The 20,661-nt window shown below is 58.0% G+C and overlaps 5 protein-coding genes and 2 non-coding genes across 7 annotated transcripts; 3 read left to right on the top strand and 4 right to left on the bottom strand.

Annotated features, from left to right (window-relative positions):
• Positions 1-67: 67 nt before the first annotated feature.
• On the bottom strand, positions 68-158 carry GGS23DRAFT_t56. The gene has a single exon. It is a non-coding gene; the product is annotated as a tRNA-Glu (tRNA).
• Positions 159-1,739: 1,581 nt separating this feature from the next.
• Positions 1,740-3,746, bottom strand: GGS23DRAFT_82071 (uncharacterized protein). The gene is made up of 4 exons (XM_051521309.1): positions 3,492-3,746; positions 3,331-3,390; positions 2,666-2,867; positions 1,740-2,584 (listed from the first exon to the last, which is right to left on the bottom strand). The coding sequence occupies exons 2-4, from the start codon at positions 3,374-3,376 to the stop codon at positions 2,029-2,031; spliced, it is 804 nt and encodes a 267-aa protein (XP_051371275.1). The 5' UTR covers positions 3,377-3,390; positions 3,492-3,746; the 3' UTR covers positions 1,740-2,028.
• A 361-nt stretch (positions 3,747-4,107) lies between these two features.
• GGS23DRAFT_597364 (Microcystin LR degradation protein MlrC) lies at positions 4,108-5,625 on the top strand (the record flags this gene model as incomplete). The annotated part of the gene is made up of 1 exon (XM_051518616.1): positions 4,108-5,625. The coding sequence occupies one exon, from the start codon at positions 4,108-4,110 to the stop codon at positions 5,623-5,625; it is 1,518 nt and encodes a 505-aa protein (XP_051371274.1).
• A 2,606-nt stretch (positions 5,626-8,231) lies between these two features.
• On the top strand, positions 8,232-10,754 carry GGS23DRAFT_82027 (uncharacterized protein). The gene is made up of 2 exons (XM_051521307.1): positions 8,232-9,198; positions 9,256-10,754. The coding sequence occupies exons 1-2, from the start codon at positions 8,645-8,647 to the stop codon at positions 10,637-10,639; spliced, it is 1,938 nt and encodes a 645-aa protein (XP_051371273.1). The 5' UTR covers positions 8,232-8,644; the 3' UTR covers positions 10,640-10,754.
• Positions 10,755-11,299: 545 nt separating this feature from the next.
• Positions 11,300-12,922, bottom strand: GGS23DRAFT_605495 (NAD(P)-binding protein; the record flags this gene model as incomplete). Its single annotated transcript, XM_051519761.1, has 1 exon — positions 11,300-12,922. One exon carries the CDS (start codon positions 12,920-12,922, stop codon positions 11,300-11,302), a length of 1,623 nt encoding a protein of 540 aa, XP_051371272.1.
• Positions 12,923-14,508: 1,586 nt separating this feature from the next.
• On the top strand, positions 14,509-14,593 carry GGS23DRAFT_t58. Its single transcript has one exon. It is a non-coding gene; the product is annotated as a tRNA-Ala (tRNA).
• A 2,546-nt stretch (positions 14,594-17,139) lies between these two features.
• Positions 17,140-19,142, bottom strand: GGS23DRAFT_597361 (cytochrome P450; the record flags this gene model as incomplete). Its single annotated transcript, XM_051518615.1, has 3 exons — positions 17,140-18,187; positions 18,317-18,825; positions 18,990-19,142. The coding sequence occupies 3 exons, from the start codon at positions 19,140-19,142 to the stop codon at positions 17,140-17,142; spliced, it is 1,710 nt and encodes a 569-aa protein (XP_051371271.1).
• Positions 19,143-20,661: the final 1,519 nt, after the last annotated feature.

Raw genomic sequence — 20,661 nt, 5'->3', positions numbered from 1 at the left:
CGCCCACGAAGTCGAAATAGGTAGGTATATAAAACAAAAGGAACGAAAGACGGACGAGAGCGCCTAATACCATCACGGGGATTCGAACCCCGGTCCCCAGGGGATCGCGAGCGGCCGTGCTTGAAAACCTGGTATCCTAACCGCTGGACGATGATGGTGTGTTGTTCGCCTGCGCTCCCGCGCCTGCTGGTTAGAGGGGCAGGGGCCTAATTGCGGGCTATACATACCTACCTGTGTGCGGCGGCGCGCGGGAGAAGGAGAGGCGAGGGAAGGGGCGGGCAGGTGTGGGTTAAGGGGGTGAGAAAAGGGGTAGAGGAGGCTGGGGTGTACGGTGGAAATGGGAGGGCTGTGGTAGGGATAGGGGCTGGTGCCGAAGAGGTGCGCGTTGGGTCGCCTCGTATGTTAGGTATGAGCTGGCCGTGGCTGTATATATAAGCCATCTGCGTAGGCGGAACGTGCTTAATACCTGGGAGGGGCTTACAAGGAGATGCTGGAGGTAGGAGTGTGTTGATGGTCGGGGTTATATGCCGTGGGCTATTGCAGATTCAGGGGTGGTATGTTACAGAGGGCCGGAGAGAGGTATGGATGCTAAAGGAGTTGCTGGCAGCTTGGAGTAGGAATATATATATATACATACATATTAGTTAGTCTATATCATTCGTGTTGTCCCCGTAGCTAGTCATATAAACACGTTTCCCTTCACGCTGGCTTTATCCCCCGAGCATCGCGTAGGCACACACGGTCGAGGCCCGTCGTATTTCGGCCTACCATCTCCGGCTCGTTCACAACAAAACATATTTTCCGCCAAAAGGCCCTCCGACCCGGGACAGAGGCCCATCCCGGGTTCCGCGACACTTAGCTTCTTGCGCCGGAAGCAGAGGGTGGGCGTTGCCGGACTATAGCAAGCCATTGGTATCGTACCTACAGAGCGACATTATAATAAGCAAGACTACCTCCCCCAAGAAGCCGCTTCTGCCGCAACCCCCCTACCGAGTCAGAGAATCCCTCTCAACCTCCCCCCGTCCGCGGCCTCGAATTAAGGCGCCAACCCACTCTCCCAGCATTCCGCAGGGCCCCGACCCGCTTACGCGCCCTGCAACCAAAACCGCGGCCGGCGCCGCCACTGCGTCTCGGGGTGACATTCTGTCTCGGCCGCATATATCTCGCCTTACCCCCCCCCCCCCTCCCCTCGTCTTCCCCTCCGCCCCCCCTCACCTCCTCACCTGTCCGCCCGCGGCTAAGTCGACATCGCGTGCCCCCCTCCCACGCGCCCCGTCCCAGATCACACTCTGTTTGGGCCGGTCGCGCAGCGAGGTCCTGTCTCAGCCTCGCTGCACGCCGCGTGGTGTCGCTGGGACGAGTGCCGAGACAAGTCGCGCATTCGCTAGGTATCTTATCGTCGAGGCCTGTAGCGGCCAGGAGTCTTCGAAGGTTAGGGAGTCGGTTCTGACGGGGAGTTGGGTCCTATTATCTTTTGGTCATGGTACCAAGATTGTTGAGTATTGTTGGTCTTATAGCTAATAAATGACCGACTCGACCTCGTCTCGATACTATGACGATTACTCCGTTGCCTGCTCTACCGCATATAAGGGAGTGCCGAATACAAATACACGTCCAAACTCCCGAGTTATATTAAATTAGTGGCTTATGAACTGCCCCTATTATTGCACACCAGAAATCGTAATACGCGTCTCTCTGCCCAGCATTCACTCCGCGCGCGCACGGAATCAACTCCATGGCTATTTAGCAGTGACTGAAATCTCCCCAGCCAAACTCCCCTCTTTCACCGTTCCCAAGTATCTGGCGTGCTCGCATTAGCTACTCGACCGTCTCTAATCGTAATGCCTCGCTCTAGGCGGTAAAACGCCAGTCGTCCGAAGAGAATCCCCCGTGTTCCTTATTCGTTGATCGAGTCGACGTCCGTAGATGCTTTCCCTAGCCCTGTAGCCCCCAACAAAACAAAATCCCGTTCTCTGAGAGAGCCCCCCCGCCGGCGCAAGACGAGGGGCTCCTCAAGTCTCGTCCTGATCACGCAGAAAGCTCACACATCGGCTGCTCTTGCTCTCTGCTCCTCCGCCTATGTGGCACTTCGGCAGCGGGCCAGGGTTCCGCCTCGAGCTCGTAGCGCACGACTTTTGACTGCCGCCCGGAGCTGCTTCGCCGCATCAGCAAGTCGGGCGTTGGCGAAGGGGGCGGCCGTGATAACGACGGGCGGCGGCGCGAGAGCAGGAACGCGCCGGCCGCACCTAGCGCCACGGCAGCGATGACCCCTACGACGATGCCACCGATCGCGCCCCTGGACAGCGACCGTTCGTCCGGCAAAAGTCGAGGCGCTGAGGAAGCCTCCGTGTCCATGGCCGAGGAGGAGGAGGAGGAGCTTGATGTTGTCGTGGCAGTGGCGGCAGTAGTGGCGACGTTACCCCCCACCGCGATGCTGAACGCGCGGAGGGTCGCGCGCGCGTCGTAGTACGTCTCAACAAACTCGGGGTCCGTGAGCTCGATTACGTTGAGGGACGTGTCATAGCCCGAGTGACAGCCGAACACGCTGTCTGCAAGCGTCGACTCGCAAGCGAATTCCTCGAACCTGCCGGCGGCGAACACCGAGTAAGTTTGACAGAGCTTACCCGTTCGAGATGGAGTGGTTATACAAAGCGGTTTTACCTACGTCGGGCAGCATATCGTCATCCGCGTCTCGTCTCGTGTTCGTGAGCACGCCGCGGTGTACCCGTCCGGGCACACTCCCGGCAGGTAGTAGCCGTTGATGGCCCACGGAGAGGGCACGCAGTCTTCGTTAGGACTGACTGGGCCGGCTGGGTGGAAATCGTACACCTCGCCTTGCAGGGTGAGCGGGGAAAGGAGGGTATTGCCTCTATCGCAGCTCGAAGGTGCCGTGAATGCCGTGGTTAGCGGGCCAAGTGACAGAGTGGGCCACACGAAGGCGTCTGATGAGGTTGTTGTTGCCGATACCATTTCTGCACGTTTCCCCTCGCGCATAGCGACACGACTGAATTGAGCAGGGCCAGGGACCTAGAGAAGGGAGAAAAATAAAGGTAACACCGACATGATGGTGTTAGTAAATAGCCTCGTCGTTGGTCCTCCGCCATCTTTAACCCTTCTATTAAGTCTATCTCGGACAATGCTGAGCAATGTTAAAAAGCTGCCCGTCAGTTACAGAGTAAAACATTGGGCGAGGGACTTTGAAGGTGAGACCGTGACGCCTACCTGGGATCTCGAATATCTCATTCCTTCTGACGCCCGATACTGGGCTTCTCTCGGAGCAGAAACGCGTCCGGGGTAAATCATGTGTTAGGTTGTAACATGTTTCCGTACGTGGGATATGATAGGTATATCCTGCCACTGAGTGCAGTGTAAACATGCCCAATAACCGGCCTATGATGGTCGTCTTAGGTTAGTAACTGTCCATATCGTCTACGTTCCCGCGGTCTGAGACAGGGAATAGCCATGTGGTCGGCCTGCGAGGACGAGCTCACCTATTGGCTACTGCTTCGTCTTATATTGAGGGCGCTGAGACAAAAGACGACTGGCGAAGGCTCTTTTCGGACGTTGGCGTGAACCATCTACTGCCGATGTCTTCAGGCCACTTGCCCAGATGTTTCTAGGCAATAAGTCAAAAGCACCCGCTAGTTATTTAGATTTCTTTAGTTTCGATTCCGCACTTATTCGATGTCGGGCTGGCTCTGGCCATAAGGTAGCCGGCCGACCGACCACGAAATCAAGATGCCCGAAATAAGACCAATTCAACACAGGAGAAAAAAAACGAACCAAAAACCAAAAAAGAAAACCAGCTAAGGTGCCATCGATGTTTTCCTATCCAAAACATTCCGAGCGTGCAAGTTCTTTTTGCTTGTTCACATAATCTTTGTAAAGTTACCTATCTAGTAGGTCACATTCGGATTGTACTTACCGGGACGAGGGAGCTTCTCTGCGGGGAAGACAAGGGGGTGGTGTAGGCGGTGGTGGGTCGCATCGTATCCGGGGGAGTGAGTGTGCCCAGCTCCCGAGGCGATAAGGCTTCGAGCCACCCAACTTCATCGGGTATGTCCTGGTTCACGGCGCATGGAAAGCAGAGAGCGGACGACAGCGACTATGGCGCACCGTCCGGTCATCGCTATTGCGGGGCTTGCATGCGAGACCTCGACTTTTACGCCGTCGAGAACGTTGGCACCGGCGTTCCAACCCGAGCGGGGCGTCGAGATAATAACGAGATACCCCTTCATACAACGTGGCACGTCTCTAGGCGACGCCGCTGAATGGCGTGGTGCGTTGACCGGCCATGCGCTGCCGGGCGGCATCGTGACTAGAGATGCCTTCGAATCGCTCTCGGCAGAAATCGTCACCCGCCTTACCGAGATAGTGGCGTCGACAAAACTCGACGGGTTCTGGTTCGACATACATGGAGCCATGTGCGTCGAGGGTCTGGATGATGTAGAGTACGAGCTTCTGAGGCGCTGTCGCAAGGTCATCGGGCCCGACGTACTAGTGTCGGCGTCGATGGACCTACACGGAAACGTCTCCCGCGAACTTGTGCATCAGACAGACCTGATAACCTGCTATCGTACGGCGCCCCACATAGACGTCTCTGAGACAAAGGAGCGGGCATGCCGGAACTTGCTCCAGCTACTCCAGCGGCGAGCGGGTGGCGAGAAGATTGTGCGCCCGCTCAAGGCCTGGATACCGGTCCCGATCCTGCTTCCGGGGGAGCAGACGTCGACGAGGGACGAGCCAGCAACCCGTATTTACGCGGCCGTCCCCGAAGTAGAGGCTTCCGAAGGGGTTCTAGACGCGGCGATCTGGGTCGGCTACGCCTGGGCCGACGAACCGAGAAACCGTGCTGCTGTTGTGGTCACCGGCTGGGACGAGGAGGCGGTCGCTCGGGGCGCGGAGCGCCTGGCACGTCTATTCTGGGACTCGCGCAAGGAATTCCGTTTCGTCGCTCCCACGGGGTCATTTCAGGAATGTCTAGACGCGGCGCTAGCCTCTGCTAAGCACCCATACTTCATATCAGACTCGGGCGACAATCCCACGGCGGGAGGATCCGGCGATGTGACTTGGGGCCTGACCCAGCTGCTTGCGCGTCCCGAGTTCCGGTTGGAGTCAGGCCCCAAGGTCATCTATGCCAGCGTGCCGGGGCCTGAGGCAGTCGGGAAGGCGGTTGCTGCAGGGGTTGGGACGACTGTAACGGTGACAGCTGGGGCGGAGGTGGACGCTATCCACGCGGGCCCGATTACTATGACAGGCCGGGTTCATGCGATCAAACATGGCGACAGGCACGCGGAAGTGGAGGTGGTGCTGCAAGTGGGCAGCGTCTTCGCGGTCCTGACCAAACTGCGGAAGCCGTACCACTACGAGAGCGACTTCACCGAGCTCGGCCTCGCGCCGCGCTCGGCTGCTATCGTCATCGTCAAGATCGGCTACCTGGAGCCGGAACTATACGCCATGGCGGCAGACTGGATGCTAGGGCTGACACCGGGCGGCGTCGATCAAGATCTGCAGAGGTTGGGTCACAAGAGGATCCAGCGACCAATGTGGCCGTTTGATCGCGAATGTAACGAGGCAGATCTTACTGCGAAGCTGATCCCGACGTCCAACGATCCGCTCTCATAGGATGGGTTCGGATGAATGGAACTGCGGATGGAGCAGGTATGGGAGGCAGGCGATGCAGGCGTGTATGCCCAGATGGCTATTCTACCTACCGGGACAGGCCTCGATATTACTAGTTCGGACGAGTAAAACGTGGATGGCGGATGGGACGTTGGACACGAGCCTTTCGACAGGCTTGGGTTGCGGTGGTATCCCAGCGATCTATGCGGGCAGGCGGGCAGTGGTAGTGATCCAAGTTAAGAGAGGTAATATGGAGGCACGACGCATTGCAGCTCCACGCACGACGCGTGGACGGATGGATGTCATGACTCTAGTACACTTACCTAGCGGTAGGTACATCGACCCCTATTCGGGGGTACGCATGTGCAATACACAGGTAACCTGTAGGAGGCTTGCCAGTGGAAGCCCATGCCGCCGGGTCTCGGTCCCCAGGATGTACACGAGTCAGGCAAAGTGGAGGGGGATGCGGCACCCCACGAGGCCGGACCATGGTAGTTGTAACAATAATGAGCGAGAGCAAAGCGATGCCTTGCAGTGGAACGATCCTGTGGCTACTCGAGAGGGTAGACAGTCACAAGACCGAAGCACCTAGACTCTAGAGTCTTGTCTGATTCGATGGGGGTAATCAGTAGGGGATCGGATTCCCCAAGAAGCCGACTGGTACCCATCGAAACACCCAAAGGCCGCAACACAATTCCCGCCATCACATTGCCATCAAAGGATCACCTGGGAGGGATTGGCACAGCCAGATCTTCCCAACGCGGGCGCGCCATACGGGCAGGTGGCGTGCAGGCGAGGAAAGGAATGGCTGATGCGGTCGAGTCGCCTTGGTATCTCGTTCCTCACGTCGACGACAATGGCAAGTCCTACAGGACATGGAGGTGCTGGGGTCCTCGCGGCATCATCGGGCATGCGTGTAGCGCTGACGCCAGATGCCAGTTTTCGGCTTACAAATCCTCCTCTCCCTACTTTCGAGCATCGCGAACCCAGCGAACGAATAGTAGCGGCCAGGTGTCTCTGTTGGGGGAGTTGAGCACGGGAGCCCGCGGAGGATGACTCGTGCGCTTTTGCCAATCGCAACATCGTAGGCCCAGCCAAGCGCCGCGCCTGTTCCGTTAGCACCCAAGAAGCCGGGTGAAGCTCCCACCAGGATTCGCCATGGAGGCTACAGAGGGAATACCGGCTGGGATAGACAACGTCTACTATATGGGTAGAAACGGCGCTTACCTACACAGGTTTGGTTAATTAAACAAAACGACGGTGACGAGGTTGAGGAAAAAAAAAGCCACCAACCCATACCCAGTCTACAAGAGGTAGGTGCCTATAATACCAGGCATTAAAGAAACCACTTCTTGACAAGCCTTAGCATGTCAGGACATGCCTGCCTTTCGGGGAAGGGCCCGCCGGCCCCACTATGGCGGATAGCTTTCTGTAGCAGATACCTAGGACATCCACGTGGAGGTAGGTTAGGTACCTATCCCACGTCACCCACCTACTTGAGGTACTGAGACACTCACGTAGGCTAGGTATAGGTACCCAAGGGGACGTAGCGTCTCCCTACAGGCAGTGACTAAGGTACTAGGTACCTACACCTCGGTAACATGGCGTAAGGCGCGATGGCAGGGCGTGGAAGGGTAGTGCCTACCTGTGCCGAAAGAGGTGGCTACAAGGTAGGTAGGCAGTACCTAAGGCACATACCTACCTAGGTACCTCCTCCTCCAAACCTCCCCTGACGCTGTGCCTATTATTACACTACGTGGGTCGTCCTTCATATTTAGAAACATCTCCGAGTTGAAACTTATCGCGAGCAATGGCACCTCCTGAATTTCCGCTGCATTCCAACCGCATATCAGATGCGTTTTCCAAGCCCCGACAACCCTGGCCGCGCTCCTCAGCGTCGACTGCGTCCGTCCCATCTTCGCTCCTCCGACGGCGTCGTGGGATTCCGCCCCCTGGCCCTGCCTTCGCTGCTGAGCGGGGACGGCCCTGCCGGCTCGCCGTGGTGGGCAGTGGTGGCGCATCGGCGACAAGGCCTCGTTTCCCTCTTGCGTGTTTCACTGCAGAGGTGAGGTACCAGTAGGGCGTATGCACCAGCGATCGTTCTCCCTTTGTCGATGCGGCTGAAAACACGTTTTTTTCTTGCCGCACTCGTCCGGGTCGCATTGAGCGGCCGATGGGATTCGACGGATCGTCCATCTAATTCCCATCTGCCTCTCGCTCGCGAGCTGCTTAGTCGATAATCTGTGCGACACTCCTAGCTTTCAGCTACGTGCCGCCGCCATCCTGATCTGGCCCGTGGTGAGATCGGTGCGCAATGTAACTCGTCCGTCGCTTCGGGCGGGGTCTCGTGGGAGATGCGACCTAGAGAGGTATGATGTGGGCTTCCGGGAGACCTATCCCACTTGAGCCAAGGCTGGTCGTTTTCCTTCAATCGCACGGAGAGGGAGGGAGGGGGGCTCTGGTATGCCGAGTTGGTAGCCCTGGCCATTGGCGAGAGAGCACGAATACCGACAGACGGTACTAGTCTAGCCTCTCGTCAACCATGATGGATGCAGCAACCATGTGGCCATACTGCGCCCTGCCCGATATCTGCATCTGTGCCCACTTCCCATTTGCCACGCGAGCGAGAGAGTTATCCAGATTCAGACAGCCGCTAGTTATACCAGGTCCGTTTTCCCGGGAGGAATTGTCGACGGGTAAGGCGCCTTTTGCCCACCGTCGGTCCCAAAGTCGGTGGCGTGAGTGGGAAGAGAGGCTAGGAAGAGGCCAATTAGGGTGCCTGCCAAGCCATACCCTACTCCCTAGCCGTGTCGGCGTGGTCGAACTTCACGGGAATACGATCCGTCTCTCGAATTGTCGCCCTGTATTCCTCGATCTGCTCCTTCGTTAACATGCCCCGGCCAATTGCTAGTCTGCCCTATTTGAAGACTGCCTAGTTCTACCCAAACCCTTCGAGCTAGGATATGTACGGGCCGCACCAGCTCCTGGCGACCATCAAACCGGTTCTGTTGATGTATCACACATGAGGCCAGATTTTTCTTCCGAGTCAGTGGGGCAGAATCCAACACCCACGGCAAATCTGGACGAGCCGTGCGAGACGTCCGAATGGCAGGGCCGCGCCGCCGCTCCCGACGCTTCCTCTCCGAGCCAGAGCGTGAAGGTCGAGAGTCGGAGTCCCAGCGCTGGCCTGAGCCGGTACCATGGGGTCCTCGGCAGCTCTCCGGTGTCGCCCGAGAAGTGCTCGGTCGGCGCGGATTCGTCGTCTACGGCCGGTTATGATCGCGACTCAGATCTGTCGTCGCCGGCCTCGTCTGCGCATGGGCCCCTGCCCATACTGCACCGTAATCCAAAGTCGTCCAGTAGCCCGGATGAATGCCACACTCACAAAGTCTCAGCAAGCGCTGAAGTCCAGTCCGCGGAACAAAAGCAGTCATCTCGGGGCAAGCAGACGCGCCATCACCTCCAGCCGGCCGTATGGGAACGCTACAAAGACGACATACACGACCTCTACATCGAGCAGAACAAACCGCTGAGTGAGTTGATGGAGATAATGAGCGGCAAGGGATTCAAGGCTACGTTAGTGTACTAACGGCCCATCCAGCCTTGGACGCGTACTCGCTAACTTGCCGGCAGTCCCCGAATGTACAAGGCGAAATTTGCCCAATGGGGGTTCGTCAAGAACAATAAGCAGAAGGATGTGGCGATGATGCTCCGACTACAGCGTCAGAGGAACGCCGCGGGCAAGCCAACAACGTTCCGTCGACATGGGAGGTCGATCGACATCGAAACTTACATGAAGCGAAAAGGTATCTCGAATATCGAGCTCGCCGTACCCGCCCTCGAAGTCGAGCTCCCGGAATACCTGCGTGCGCTTACCCCCCCGCCGGCCGAACCCCAGCATATGACCTTACCCTCTCATCTTCACGCCCAAGACATTCTCGTCTCCTGCTATAAGAACCTCACCTCGAGCTGGCGAGACTCGATAGTATCGGCCGCTTCGTTTGAAGAAGATTTCAATATCTATTTCGACGGGGCTCTATGCGAGGCAACGAGAGACTTCAGCAGAGCATGCTGGTTCTTTTCGCGAGGACACAACTCCCACGGTGCCTTGCTTAGTCAGAGAGCCTTCTCCTCGCTGCATCTCCTCATTAAGGCACCATCCGCCCTCGGCCTGTTCGACCTGCTGATAGCTAGCGTTATATCGCCGGACTACGGACTGGTCAAGGAACTGTGGAAGTACCTCGCCGCCTACGCGGACGCGACGCTGGGGCCGTGGAGCACGCTCTGCCGGTTGTTCACGGCGCTCGACGAAGTGTTCCGGACCAATACGCTCGAGACGGGGGTCGACTTCATCTTCAGTTGCATGGAGAGCATACTCGGGATGCTGCTCGAGACGGGCGACTTCGCGCAGACGATCGCGCCGTCTCTCAGCTTCTTCCTTCTCGGCGACCTCATCCTCTTCGACTCGACGCGGACAAACCTGCCCTCGCTCCAGCGCGCCGTCGCCTCCGTGTCGACCATCCTGTCGTCGTTGCCACAGGGGTACAGCGACGCGCCAAGTGTCATGCGCTTCGTCGAGCCCGCCGCCTACCTCTGGCAGCACGGCCCTTACGACGAGCACTCGGCGCAGCTCGCGTACGCATCGCTCCAGCTCGCCGACGACGCATCGAACCGCTACGACTGGATCTACTGGGTATCGTGGCGCGTCATCGCCCGCTTCCACCGCAGCCGGTGCGGCGACGCCGAGGGCGCCGCGGCGGCGATGAACCCGCGCCATGCGCTCGCGCGCTACGCCCTTGGGAAGGCCGTCGACGCCGCTCAAGCCGGCCGCGGCTTCAACGAGTCACAGATCTTCGACGACATGGCAACTCTCGAGGCGTGGCACCGCGAAGCCGGCGACACCACACAGCAGCTCGCCGTGCACCGCCGCCGCGAGGATGGCCTGCGAGACTACTTCGAGGAGCTTCGGGGGGGCATTGGGCACGAGGAGCTGCCGAGGACACCCAACTCGCCGTGAGTTTCCTTCTCTTTGTTGTGGAGACTATTATTTCTTGTCGTATTATTTCTACGGGAAGGCGAAACACTGTTTCTCTCTCTCTCTCTCTCGGTTTCCTACATAATGATGAATGACGACTGGGTTTATTCCAGCTTCCTGGCTTCTATTGCAGGTGTGATTGAATTGGTACTTATTCGAGGAAAAGTAACTGGAGAGAAGAGGGGAGGAGGGCGGACGTAACGCCAGTTATATGAGCAATGTAGGTAGTATAATCTGGGGCGTCTGGGGAGGGTTGGTTTTACCCTGCAGGAAGACAAGGATCACGGAGATATTTGTTCAAAGGATACACAGTGAACGATTCCAAGTGATATTTGGAGAACACGCTTCCGTTGTCCCTATCACTATTGTCCTCCCTGGCTACAAGAACATCCTCGTGATTCTACGGGTGTGGACGCAATAGAACCCATATAGCCACGCCGGAATAGCTGGTTATTTGCTCACACTTGGAGCGATGTTGTAAGATCACCTGAGTACTCACTCATTAATCAGTTATCGCCGTTGACAGACAGGCAAGCGTTATCCCAGACCGCGAGCCTTCCCTCTCCCCTCTGCTCTCCAAACCCCTCTGAATCCCTGAAATCCCACCATCGCCTACCTATCCCCTCCACTCCAGGCGTCTCTTTAGGCGGCGGCCGGCGGGCCGGCCTCCGCCGCCGCGTCGACGACGCTGCCGACGTTGCGGCGCCACCAGTCGGGCCAGTCGACGGCGCAGCGGCGGCGGCGGGCCTCCTCGGCGGCGAAGACGAGGGCGTGGCTGCGGACGACGTCCTCGAGGGAGCAGCCGACGAGCTCGCGCTGGGCGCGGGGGGCGGGCCAGGCGTGGTTCTTGACGCGGTCGACGGCGAGGACGAACTGGCGGGTGAGGCCGTGGTCGCCGCCGCCGTGGCCGAGCGACTCGAGCTTGGGGCGGAGCTCGCGGCGCGCGCCCGAGGCGAAGTCCTCGACCGCGATCGTCCGCGAGTCCGCGTACACCTCGCCGCGCGTCCCGTACACGTGCGTGAAGCGGTGGCACTGGCGCTTCGTCTGCGCCACCATGTGGAAGGTGGCCTGCTTGGCGCCGCGGCGGCCGAGCGCGTCGCCGCCGCCGCCGCCTTCGTTGCCGGCGCCGGCGCCGCCCGGTAGCGGGTCGTCCTCCCACCGGATCGTCACCACCTGCTCGTCGCACACGTCGTTGTCGCTCTCGAACACGCACCGCCCGAACCAGTTGCGCGCGTCGATCTCGGCCTGCGGCGTGTCCGGCCCGTAGTCCTCGGCGAGCCGGGCCAGCAGCGCCGCGCGCGCGCGCTCGACGTCGCCGCCGAAGCTCTCGATGTCCGGCAGCACCACGCTCAGCGGCCAGCGCGTGTTGCCGGTCTCGAGCCCCTCGTGGCGCGCGCTCTCGTACACGCGCCGGCTCGAGTACAGGCAGTCGGGCTCGGCGGCGCAGCGCAGGCAGTTGGTGGCGGCGCCGGCGGCGCGGGGCTTGCGGGCGCGGCGGAAGAACTGGAGCGACCCGGAGGAGGCGACCTCGGCGGGCAGGTGCGGGGGCTCGGCGGCGGCGGCGGCGGCGGCGGCGCCGGGGGACTCGGGCGGCGAGCAGAGCAGCCACAGCAGGAGGTCGATGTCGTGGCAGCTCTTGGTCAGCAGCGAGGGCGCGGTGGTGGACTCGCGGCGCCAGTTGCCGCGGACGTAGGAGTGCGCGAAGTGCCAGAAGCCGACGGGCTCGGTGTGCACGACGCTGAGGATGTCGCCGACGGCGCGGTCCTCGAGCAGCAGCTTGCGCAGGGCGATGTTGTGGGGCGAGTAGCGCAGCACGTGGCCGACGGAGAAGACGCGGGTGGCCTGCAGCGGGGCGAGGGCGCGGTACATGCGCACGCAGTCGTCGAGCGTGGTGGCGAGCGGCTTCTCGCACAGGATGTGCAGGCCGAGCGGGGCGAGCGCGAGGACCACGTCGTGGTGCATCTCGTCGCGGACGCAGACGAAGGCGGCGTCGACGCCCTCGGGGACGGGCTCGCCGGCGGCGGCGCGGCGGCGCCGGCCCGCCTCCCACGCGACGAAGTCGTGCCAGTCGGCGAAGCTGGAGCCCTCGGGCGCCGGGCCGGGGCCCGGGTGGACGAAGGTGCGGAGGTACTCGCGCCGCTTGTACGCGTCGGGCTCGCAGACGCAGGCGACGACGCCGTTGCTGGACTCCAGGGTGCAGCGGCCGTAGACGCGGCCGCGCGAGCCGGCGCCGATGATGAGGACGCGCGGCGGAGACGCGGACATGGGGGGCGGCGTCGGCGGGCGGACCTCGGCCGCCGCGGCGGGTTCGTTCTCGAGGTCGGCGAGGCCCTCGTCCTGGATGTTGTGCGGGGCCATGGTGGTGGTTCGGGGCGGTTAGTAGGAGCTGGTAATGGCTTTGAGCGATGGTGGTGATGGTGACAAGTAAGTAGTCGCGGCTCAAGCGGCACAGGGGACGCTAAGAAAAAGCGGGAGAAGTAAGACAGGAGAGAGGGGCGAGGATAGAGGAGCAGCAGGAGAGAGGTTCCAGCTCGGGGGATGCCCAGCTACGGCCGGCTACGTTCAGGTCTAAGCTAACCGTAGATTCGAGAGGGCGGGAATGCTGATGTTAGAGACAGCGGAGATTGGAGAACCGGCGATGGGACGAGGGTGAAAGGGGGTTCTTATCCCCCCCGGCCTGCATGCCGACGCGAAGCAAATGCCGGGGAGATAGGAGAGGGGTTGGTTTGTGCCCGACTCGGGTGCGGATGCGAAACACGATAGGGGGATAGGAGAGACGGGCACAGAGAGGCGAGCGTGTGAGCTGGCGACGGATCGTGATAGGTCAGGCTGACACGGCGAAGCAGAGCGTCGAGTTCCAACAGCCTCCCGAGCCTATCGGGCCAGGGTTGATTGGTTTCCCGGGTCCTCCTAGTGGTGTTTTCGCCTCGTCGGCGCGCCGAAGTAGGAACCTATCGCCAACCGGGACCTGCGAAGCGTCTTGGCATAAATTTGGGTGGGTAGGTAGCTGGCGAGTTTGGTTACAGCAGGTTGGTTTGGGTATTCCTCGGAGTGAGACGAGAGATAGTTTCGACTCGACTGCCTCCATAACCTTCTCTCTCTCTCTCTCTCTCTCTATCAGACTAGCCATCTAGGACAAGACCTCGATCGGATACTTGCATACGCACTTGTACCTATCGATAACACATGTAGATTGGATACAGCAAGAAATACCTATTACAGCGAGGCCAGTCCCGAGAGTCAACCAGCCGAATGTAGACAATATAGGCGAGCTATATATCCCCTGCCCATTCGTTCCCTTTCTTCGCATCTTACTATCACCATCATTATTACTCTTGGGAATCTTCAACGTGACGTAGACGTATGCGTATACGCAGGAATGGTTGGCTGCATAGGGATGTAACGTGCCTCTCCGGGTACCGAACTAGGTACCTAACACATTCGCAGCTTGGAACCGAATTGGCAATGGGAATGCTCCGGGTACAAGCGGCAAAGTTGACCGCTGGGCTGGAACACCCTAACCTGTCCGGTCTGTGGGATGCACTGCGACGCTGTCACCGGATCTGCCGGCGTTAGGAAATCGTAGGTACCCTAGAAGGGAACGCAATGGAGATGCAATATTCAAGCCATGCTTCACACGCCCTGGAAATCCACATCGAGGCTGGAAACGATGAGAGGAGAGGAGAGAAGCAGGTATACATTGGCAACCAATCTGTCGACCTGGGGTACTTCACCGTAGCTCCGGTCAAAGGGCTAGCAGGTGGGGGTTGCCGTCGGGGACTAGCTGCAATCTATCTAGTAAGCAAAATTAAGATCACTACGGCCATCTGTGGAGACACACCAGCCTAATAGGGCCTGTAACTCAGTGGTAGAGTGCTCGCTTTGCACCAGTGCAGAAACTGCGAGAAGCCCAGGGTTCGACTCCCTGCTCGTCCAATTTTTTTGCTGCCCTCACCACCAATTGGTGTTGCGAAATAGAGAGAAATCCTCTAGCTATGCGCTGTTTATTCCCTCTCTTATGCCACCTGTCTTGTGACAGCACGTTGCTTTTCTGGACGGCCGTTAGGTACCTGTTTTAAGACTCGTTAGGGGGGGTACAGATAACGATAGGTATGTACCTAATGCTACCCCTTCTAGAGCGATTCAGTTGCACATCAATAACATTTAGGTAGGTACCTAAAACCGGGATCGGGAACTCACTCACGTTACTTGTCTAACCCTACACAAGAGAGCTATTTTGTCTACCTAGGTAATCAAAGAATCTCGGGATCTTAGTCCTAGGGAAAAATCGCTTCCTGTGAGGATAGTCATAGCAAGCTCTTGCTACGTAATCAGTGGCTGAGTTTACTAAGTACCTAGGACTTGCTGGTTGCCCCAGCGCCATGCGTCAGCCCGCCTGGTAAATTCAGGCTTGACTCTGCTGCGATAACCAAACTCATGCCTACAACCCGGAGAAGGAGGCTACCCAGGAGAAGAAGGCTATCCGATCTCCGCAACAAAGGCGCCCACTACACAGCTCAGCTCAACAACACGCTAGATAACCAGCCCACTATATCCCCCTCAAATACCAACTTCCAAACTGTAGCCGTTATGGCCTATCCTATTCTAGCCTATCCCGTCCCGTCCCGTCCCGTCCTGTCCTGTCCTGTCCTGTCCTGTCCTGTCCTGTCCTGTCCTGTCCTGTCCCGCCCTGTTCTATTCTACATGCCAGTCAGTCCAGTTGACAGCCTACCTGACCGAGAGTCTGTTTTACCCTCACCGAGCATTGGATCTGCACCGCACACGTCCTGAAGTCCGCCGTTTTTCTCGACGTAGGTACTTCGAGGCGATCTTGCCCTGCTAAGGCCCCTCAGCCGCTCGAAGGCTCTCCCACTTACATTCTAGAGATTTCTCATCCCCCCTCGCTGCTGCTACTGTCTGATGTCCGGTGGGGGCCGGGCTGCCGTATGTTCGCAGGGTGCCATCCAGCGGCGTGATCCAATGGCTTCACATACCTAGGTACCGCAGCCTACCATCATGATCGTCGTTGTCGTAAGACGCCATGCCGCGCCTTTTTTCTCTCTCTCTTTCTCTCCCCTCCTCTCTGTGTCTAGCCTTGCTCATGTGTAAGTAAGAGACGGGGAATCGAGTTATGTCCTTGCCGGTTTTTTATATCCCTCCGCCCTCCTCCCCTCTCCTCCTTGTCCTTGGGAGGGAGGGGGAAGCACGGGGAGGAGGCTCCAGATTTGATATACCTATATAAAGGCCACCGCCCCCCCCCCCTTCGCAGCATTCCCCCCTTTCTAGACCGTTTCTCTCCCCACGTCCGCCCTGTTCCGACCCCTCGGTAAACACCGATCCACGTCCCAACCTAGCACCTCTATTCGAAGGGGCGTCTTACGCCTCCGGCAACTCTTACTTCATTAATACAACTACTACGACCACCACCACTACCGCTCACCGCCGATAATGGCACTCTACACGTGTTGCGGGCGGTGCGGGCGCACTCCCGGCTACGGCACGACGCTGGCCATCCCGTACGACGGCTGCCGCGTCGCCGAGGACACGGCGGCGCACTACGACTGCAAGTGGTGCGGGCGCCCGGCGAGCCAGGCCTACGAGTCTTGTGTCCAGGTGTTAGCCTACGATGGTGCTGCATACTGACTTCCCTCACCCCCACATTCTTTACCCTGTCACTGCGCCGCTATACCATATCATCATACCCCACTGGAGTATGGGAAGGGGGCAGAGCGGGAGTGGGGAGTGGAGGAACACTACAGGAGGTGAAGAGGGATTGGGGTAGAGGTGTTCTCTCCCTCTCTCGTTCTATCTTCAGCCCCTTTTCTAACACGGCGAGTCTTTTATAGTTTATGAGTACGGGCCGTATGAGGCGCAGGGGGGACTTGCTGCTCAGCCAAGGCGTCACCGGTGGTAGATATATTATATGGGTATGTATGCGTGTGTATGTGGGTTGACTTCGGTCCATTCGGTGTAATGGTGGAAGAAGGGAGAGGATGGTGTCATGATGTCGACTATCATAGGGTACTCGCCTAGATGAGACTACTACTTGGGGGGCACCCGAGTCCTCTCGTCAAACGGGCGGGCGCCATTCCTGGCCAGAGTACCAATGCTACGCTCTGTGACCTTTACGTACCCGTGACTAAAGAATCGGTAGTGGGCGACGACGACGACATATAGGAGTAGAACATAGCAGTCCCTTGAATGTGGGATAGACTACTTTTATACATGTCCTTGCTTAGACGATCGGACGCTGCGGCAAACATGATAATCGCTGCCTATTGCTGTGAGTATTTGGCGATTTCATAGATATTAAGCGAAGCCTCATTGGAAAGCTGTTAGAGCAAGTAAACACATGGGAAGTGCCCCTCAGTCTGGAGCGAAAAACAATGCTATCCAACCACGAGAGCATCGAAACTATTCCATTCACCACACATCTGCAAGAAAGGGGCGATTATTCACCCAACAGCAGGCTGTCGTCTGTCCTACCTACCGCTGGCCTTGACCCGGACCGGCAGGCCATCCTTGATGTGCGCTGTGGCCACGAGCTCCGGGTCGGAGACTTGGTAGGCAGGTGTTCCCATCCACACCGGGGCGCCGGCGGGGTACGCCTGCTCGACGGCGAACTCGCGTGCGGTCAGAGCAAGGATGAGCCGGACCTCGACGGAGACGAGCTCCTGGCCGATGCAGTTGCGGGGTCCCATCTCAAAGGGGCGCCAGGCGCCGCGCGGCACGCGCAGCGGGTTATCTCCCCCACCCTCCTTCCCAGCCCCCGCCGTTGCCGGGAGGAACCGCTCGGGCACGAATGTGTCGGCGTCAGGCCACCGGTCAGGGTCTCGCTGCGTTGTCGCCGCCGACGAGTGCAGCATAAAGCCGTGCGTCGGATACGTCGGCACGCCCGTCACCGGGTCCACGAGAAGGTGGCCTGGTGGGGCTTGCCGGATCGACCCGCCGACCGGCGGGAACAGGCGCAGCGTCTCGCGAAGCACGGCCAGTGTGTACGGCAGCTTCCCGAGAAGCGCTGGGTCAGCGCGCAGGCGGTCCGCCGCATCACGCGGGTCTGGGCCCAGCACAGCGTTGTGCTCGGCGCGTAGGGCCGCTAGCTTGTCCGGGTGCTGACCGAGCAGCGCGTAGGCATACGCGAGCGCAGTCGCAGTCGTGTCATGACCCGCGAACATGAATATCTTGATGTGCTTGACGATGCGCTCGAGAAAGGCGGCGGGGATGTTGTCAACGTCGCTGCGACTAAGGCCCCCTCGGCCTGTTGCTACCGCCCCTTTCTCGGCAGCGAACGTCTTGAGCGCGAGCGCGATGATCGTCTTGGGCCCCTCGATCCTCTCGTAGTTGCGGGCCGTATCGAGGATATACGGCATGATCTCGCGGCGGATTGTGCGGTTATACAACCAGTGGCGCAGCGGTCGAAGCGGGTTAAGGAGCTTGGCAAAGTTGAGCTCGAAGTAGAGCAGCGCGAGCTGCGACCTCATCGTGCGCATCAGCAGGTTCGGCTTCTTTTGCGTCTCTAGACGGGTGCCGCTTCGAGCAAAGCTGCTGTTAACGAGCTGATTTTTTTTTTTTGCGTCCATTTACGACTAAAATCAAATATGTAGGTATGTGCAGAAAAGGGAAACATGAAAAAGGGAGAGGACATCGGGGTGGGCTTACAGCACGGTGCGTCCGATCACGTCCACGGTTACGTCGGTCGTGTACTCCTCGAGTTTCACGATCTCGCCGGACTCGGCAGCTTTCCGCAGCCGCTCACGGAAGACGAGGGTCTCCTCTATCATGTCCGGGACAAGCGAGAGCAGGTTCTTCATGGAGAAGCCGGGGTTGAACAGACTGCGAGCGGCCTTCCACTCCGGTCCCTCGAGGGTTACGAGGTCCTCGCCGTTGGTGAAGGGTTTGAACTCGACCTGTCCCATCGCCCAGAATTTGGGAAGACTGTGCTCCTGGGTGAACTGCGCCATCATGTCCGGGTCGTAGACAGCAACCATCGGATATCCCACGGGCCAGACATCCATATAGATGATGCCTTTATTCGTGATCTCAGGATATTCCCGCTTGAGGTAGAGGATCATCCAGTGGCCGTGGGCATCCCGCGGCATCTTGTACTTCATAGCGACCTTAGCAATGACGGGTAGGTGGCCGAAAAGAAGCGAGTGAGGCAGCATCGCCTGTAAAATTTTCATCAGTATACGGCACGCTTTCGAGTTTGGACGAGCAACTCGGTCGGTGAAATGCGGTGTGCTTGGTAGCGCGGCGAAGAAGGAGGTCGGGTCCTCTCCATTTCCCAGGAGTAGGTCCACTCCACGGCCATCCACCATCCGGACACACTTACAATTCCGTAGTCCTTCTGGACTCGTCGGAATAGCATCCGATTCTGATATAGGAGATAGAGAAATCTCGCGAGGCCGATCAGGGTGAGATATCCGACGGCCTTCAACAAGACCGAAAGGTCGTAGGCGCCCGAAGGCCCTGGAAACCGCAACATCTTACTTTCTCTCGAGTCGCCCAAAAATTGATGAAGGGAGGGAGGCTGAGGGTACGGCTCGCGAGCTTGTAAAGGAACTGGAGAGCTCGGCCGTTTTGAATAATTCTACTTTAAACGACGGTCAATGTCTTGGAGGTCAAGCACTGCACAAGGACAAAAGATCCTAGATGGACTATAAAGTGATCTAGACCCATGGGGCGATTGCTCGGCCATATCATCCAGCAAACTAGAAGCCGGGCAACTTCGAAACGTCTCGACGTCCACGGTGTTCCTATCAACAGACGCCACGATGACCCATGCACGTACCTGGCATACACGAACTACCTAGTTTAGTTCCTTCGGGGTTGACGCCAGCAGCCGGCAAAGAGGATGGGAGGGAGCTAGGATACCCCAAGAGTCGTCGGGGACGTGCGGATCTCCCAGGTTCTAGGAGGGCGAATACCTATCGAGGTATTTTGAATCCACCATAGCCATCACGACGCTTCGTTGAGAGTACGAGTGTCGGGCGAAATCGATAGGAACTGGCTGCCAGCACTTCACGTCGGATCAAGTATTGGCGAGTGTGTCTGGGAAGGATAGGTAGGTATTTGGAGGACTGGAATGTGAATATACGTATCCAACAATTAAGCCCGATACAGGGGGATGGGGGTCTGTCGGCACCATGTCACGTACTATCACCCTCTCTAGAAAGGATCACTACAGCTGAAAGTATTTCCATAGCTACACTAAAGCGAATTAAATTCAGGATGCGATATAGGTATAATACGAACACCATATCAATCTAATGGCTCTTTCTAAGGATAAAATAGCTGTCCTATATAATGTTAAGCTAGAATGTATATCTGAATTAATATAATATCAGGCTACCTTATTAGAATAACTACATTGTAATGCTTATATTAGATTATGATAAAATCCATACTATGACGTATTACATTATATGGAGATTATGTCTATACTGTGTCAGTATTGCAAACATACTGTCCATAGACCCCCCCCCCTTCCCGCTATGGAGATCAAAGGAGAGAGTATGCCCTTCTGGGTAGCTACCGCGATCTGATCCCGAGATCAATACGAGGCACTGGGTAAGTAGGTAGGTAGGAAGGGGGGGGGGCAAGTGGCGTACGATAAATCAACAAGTTCAACCCGCCTAAAGAAGCCTCGGCCTGTCCAGTTCGATCCCGGCCATCACGACTATTAAGGTAAGATCGATGCCCGTCGACGATCCCCCAACCTCATTGGTTAGAATATTCGAGCCCCCAGTACGGGTCGTAGTAGGGCTGATCGCCAGGATCGTCCGCGGTGGCCCGCGGAGAGCGGTAGGCGCATTATACCTATGTAGGTACCTACTCGTTGACGTAGCATTCCGGAATTGCCCGGGTGTATGTAGGTAGGCACGTCTTGAGAGCTCGAATGTGATGAGGTTTCGAGGAAGGTAGTTGCACGCACCTGCCTGTCTACCTTTTACCTTGGGCAGGTAGGTATCTAAGGTGAGTAACCTATAGGTCAAGTATCGGAT

The sequence above is a fragment of the Durotheca rogersii genome (assembly GCF_024521655.1).
Source record: "Durotheca rogersii strain YMJ 92031201 chromosome Unknown GGS23scaffold_12, whole genome shotgun sequence".
In the NCBI taxonomy this organism is placed as follows: Eukaryota; Fungi; Ascomycota; class Sordariomycetes; order Xylariales; family Xylariaceae; genus Durotheca; species Durotheca rogersii.
The sequence above is the reverse complement of the archived record's forward strand: the minus strand, read 5'-3'. Positions and strand labels throughout refer to the sequence as shown.

Coding starts and splice junctions, on each gene's coding strand:
- GGS23DRAFT_82071 (XM_051521309.1), bottom strand. CDS start 3,376: ATGTTTACACTGCACTCAGTGGCAGGATATACCTATCATATCCCAC. Junction 2,868..3,330: donor ATATACCTATCATATCCCAC/GTACGGAAACAT, acceptor GCTGCGATAGAG/GCAATACCCTCCTTTCCCCG. Junction 2,585..2,665: donor ATGACGATATGCTGCCCGAC/GTAGGTAAAACC, acceptor CGCCGCCGGCAG/GTTCGAGGAATTCGCTTGCG.
- GGS23DRAFT_82027 (XM_051521307.1), top strand. CDS start 8,645: ATGAGGCCAGATTTTTCTTCCGAGTCAGTGGGGCAGAATCCAACACCC. Junction 9,199..9,255: donor GGCAAGGGATTCAAGGCTAC/GTTAGTGTACTA, acceptor ACTTGCCGGCAG/TCCCCGAATGTACAAGGCGA.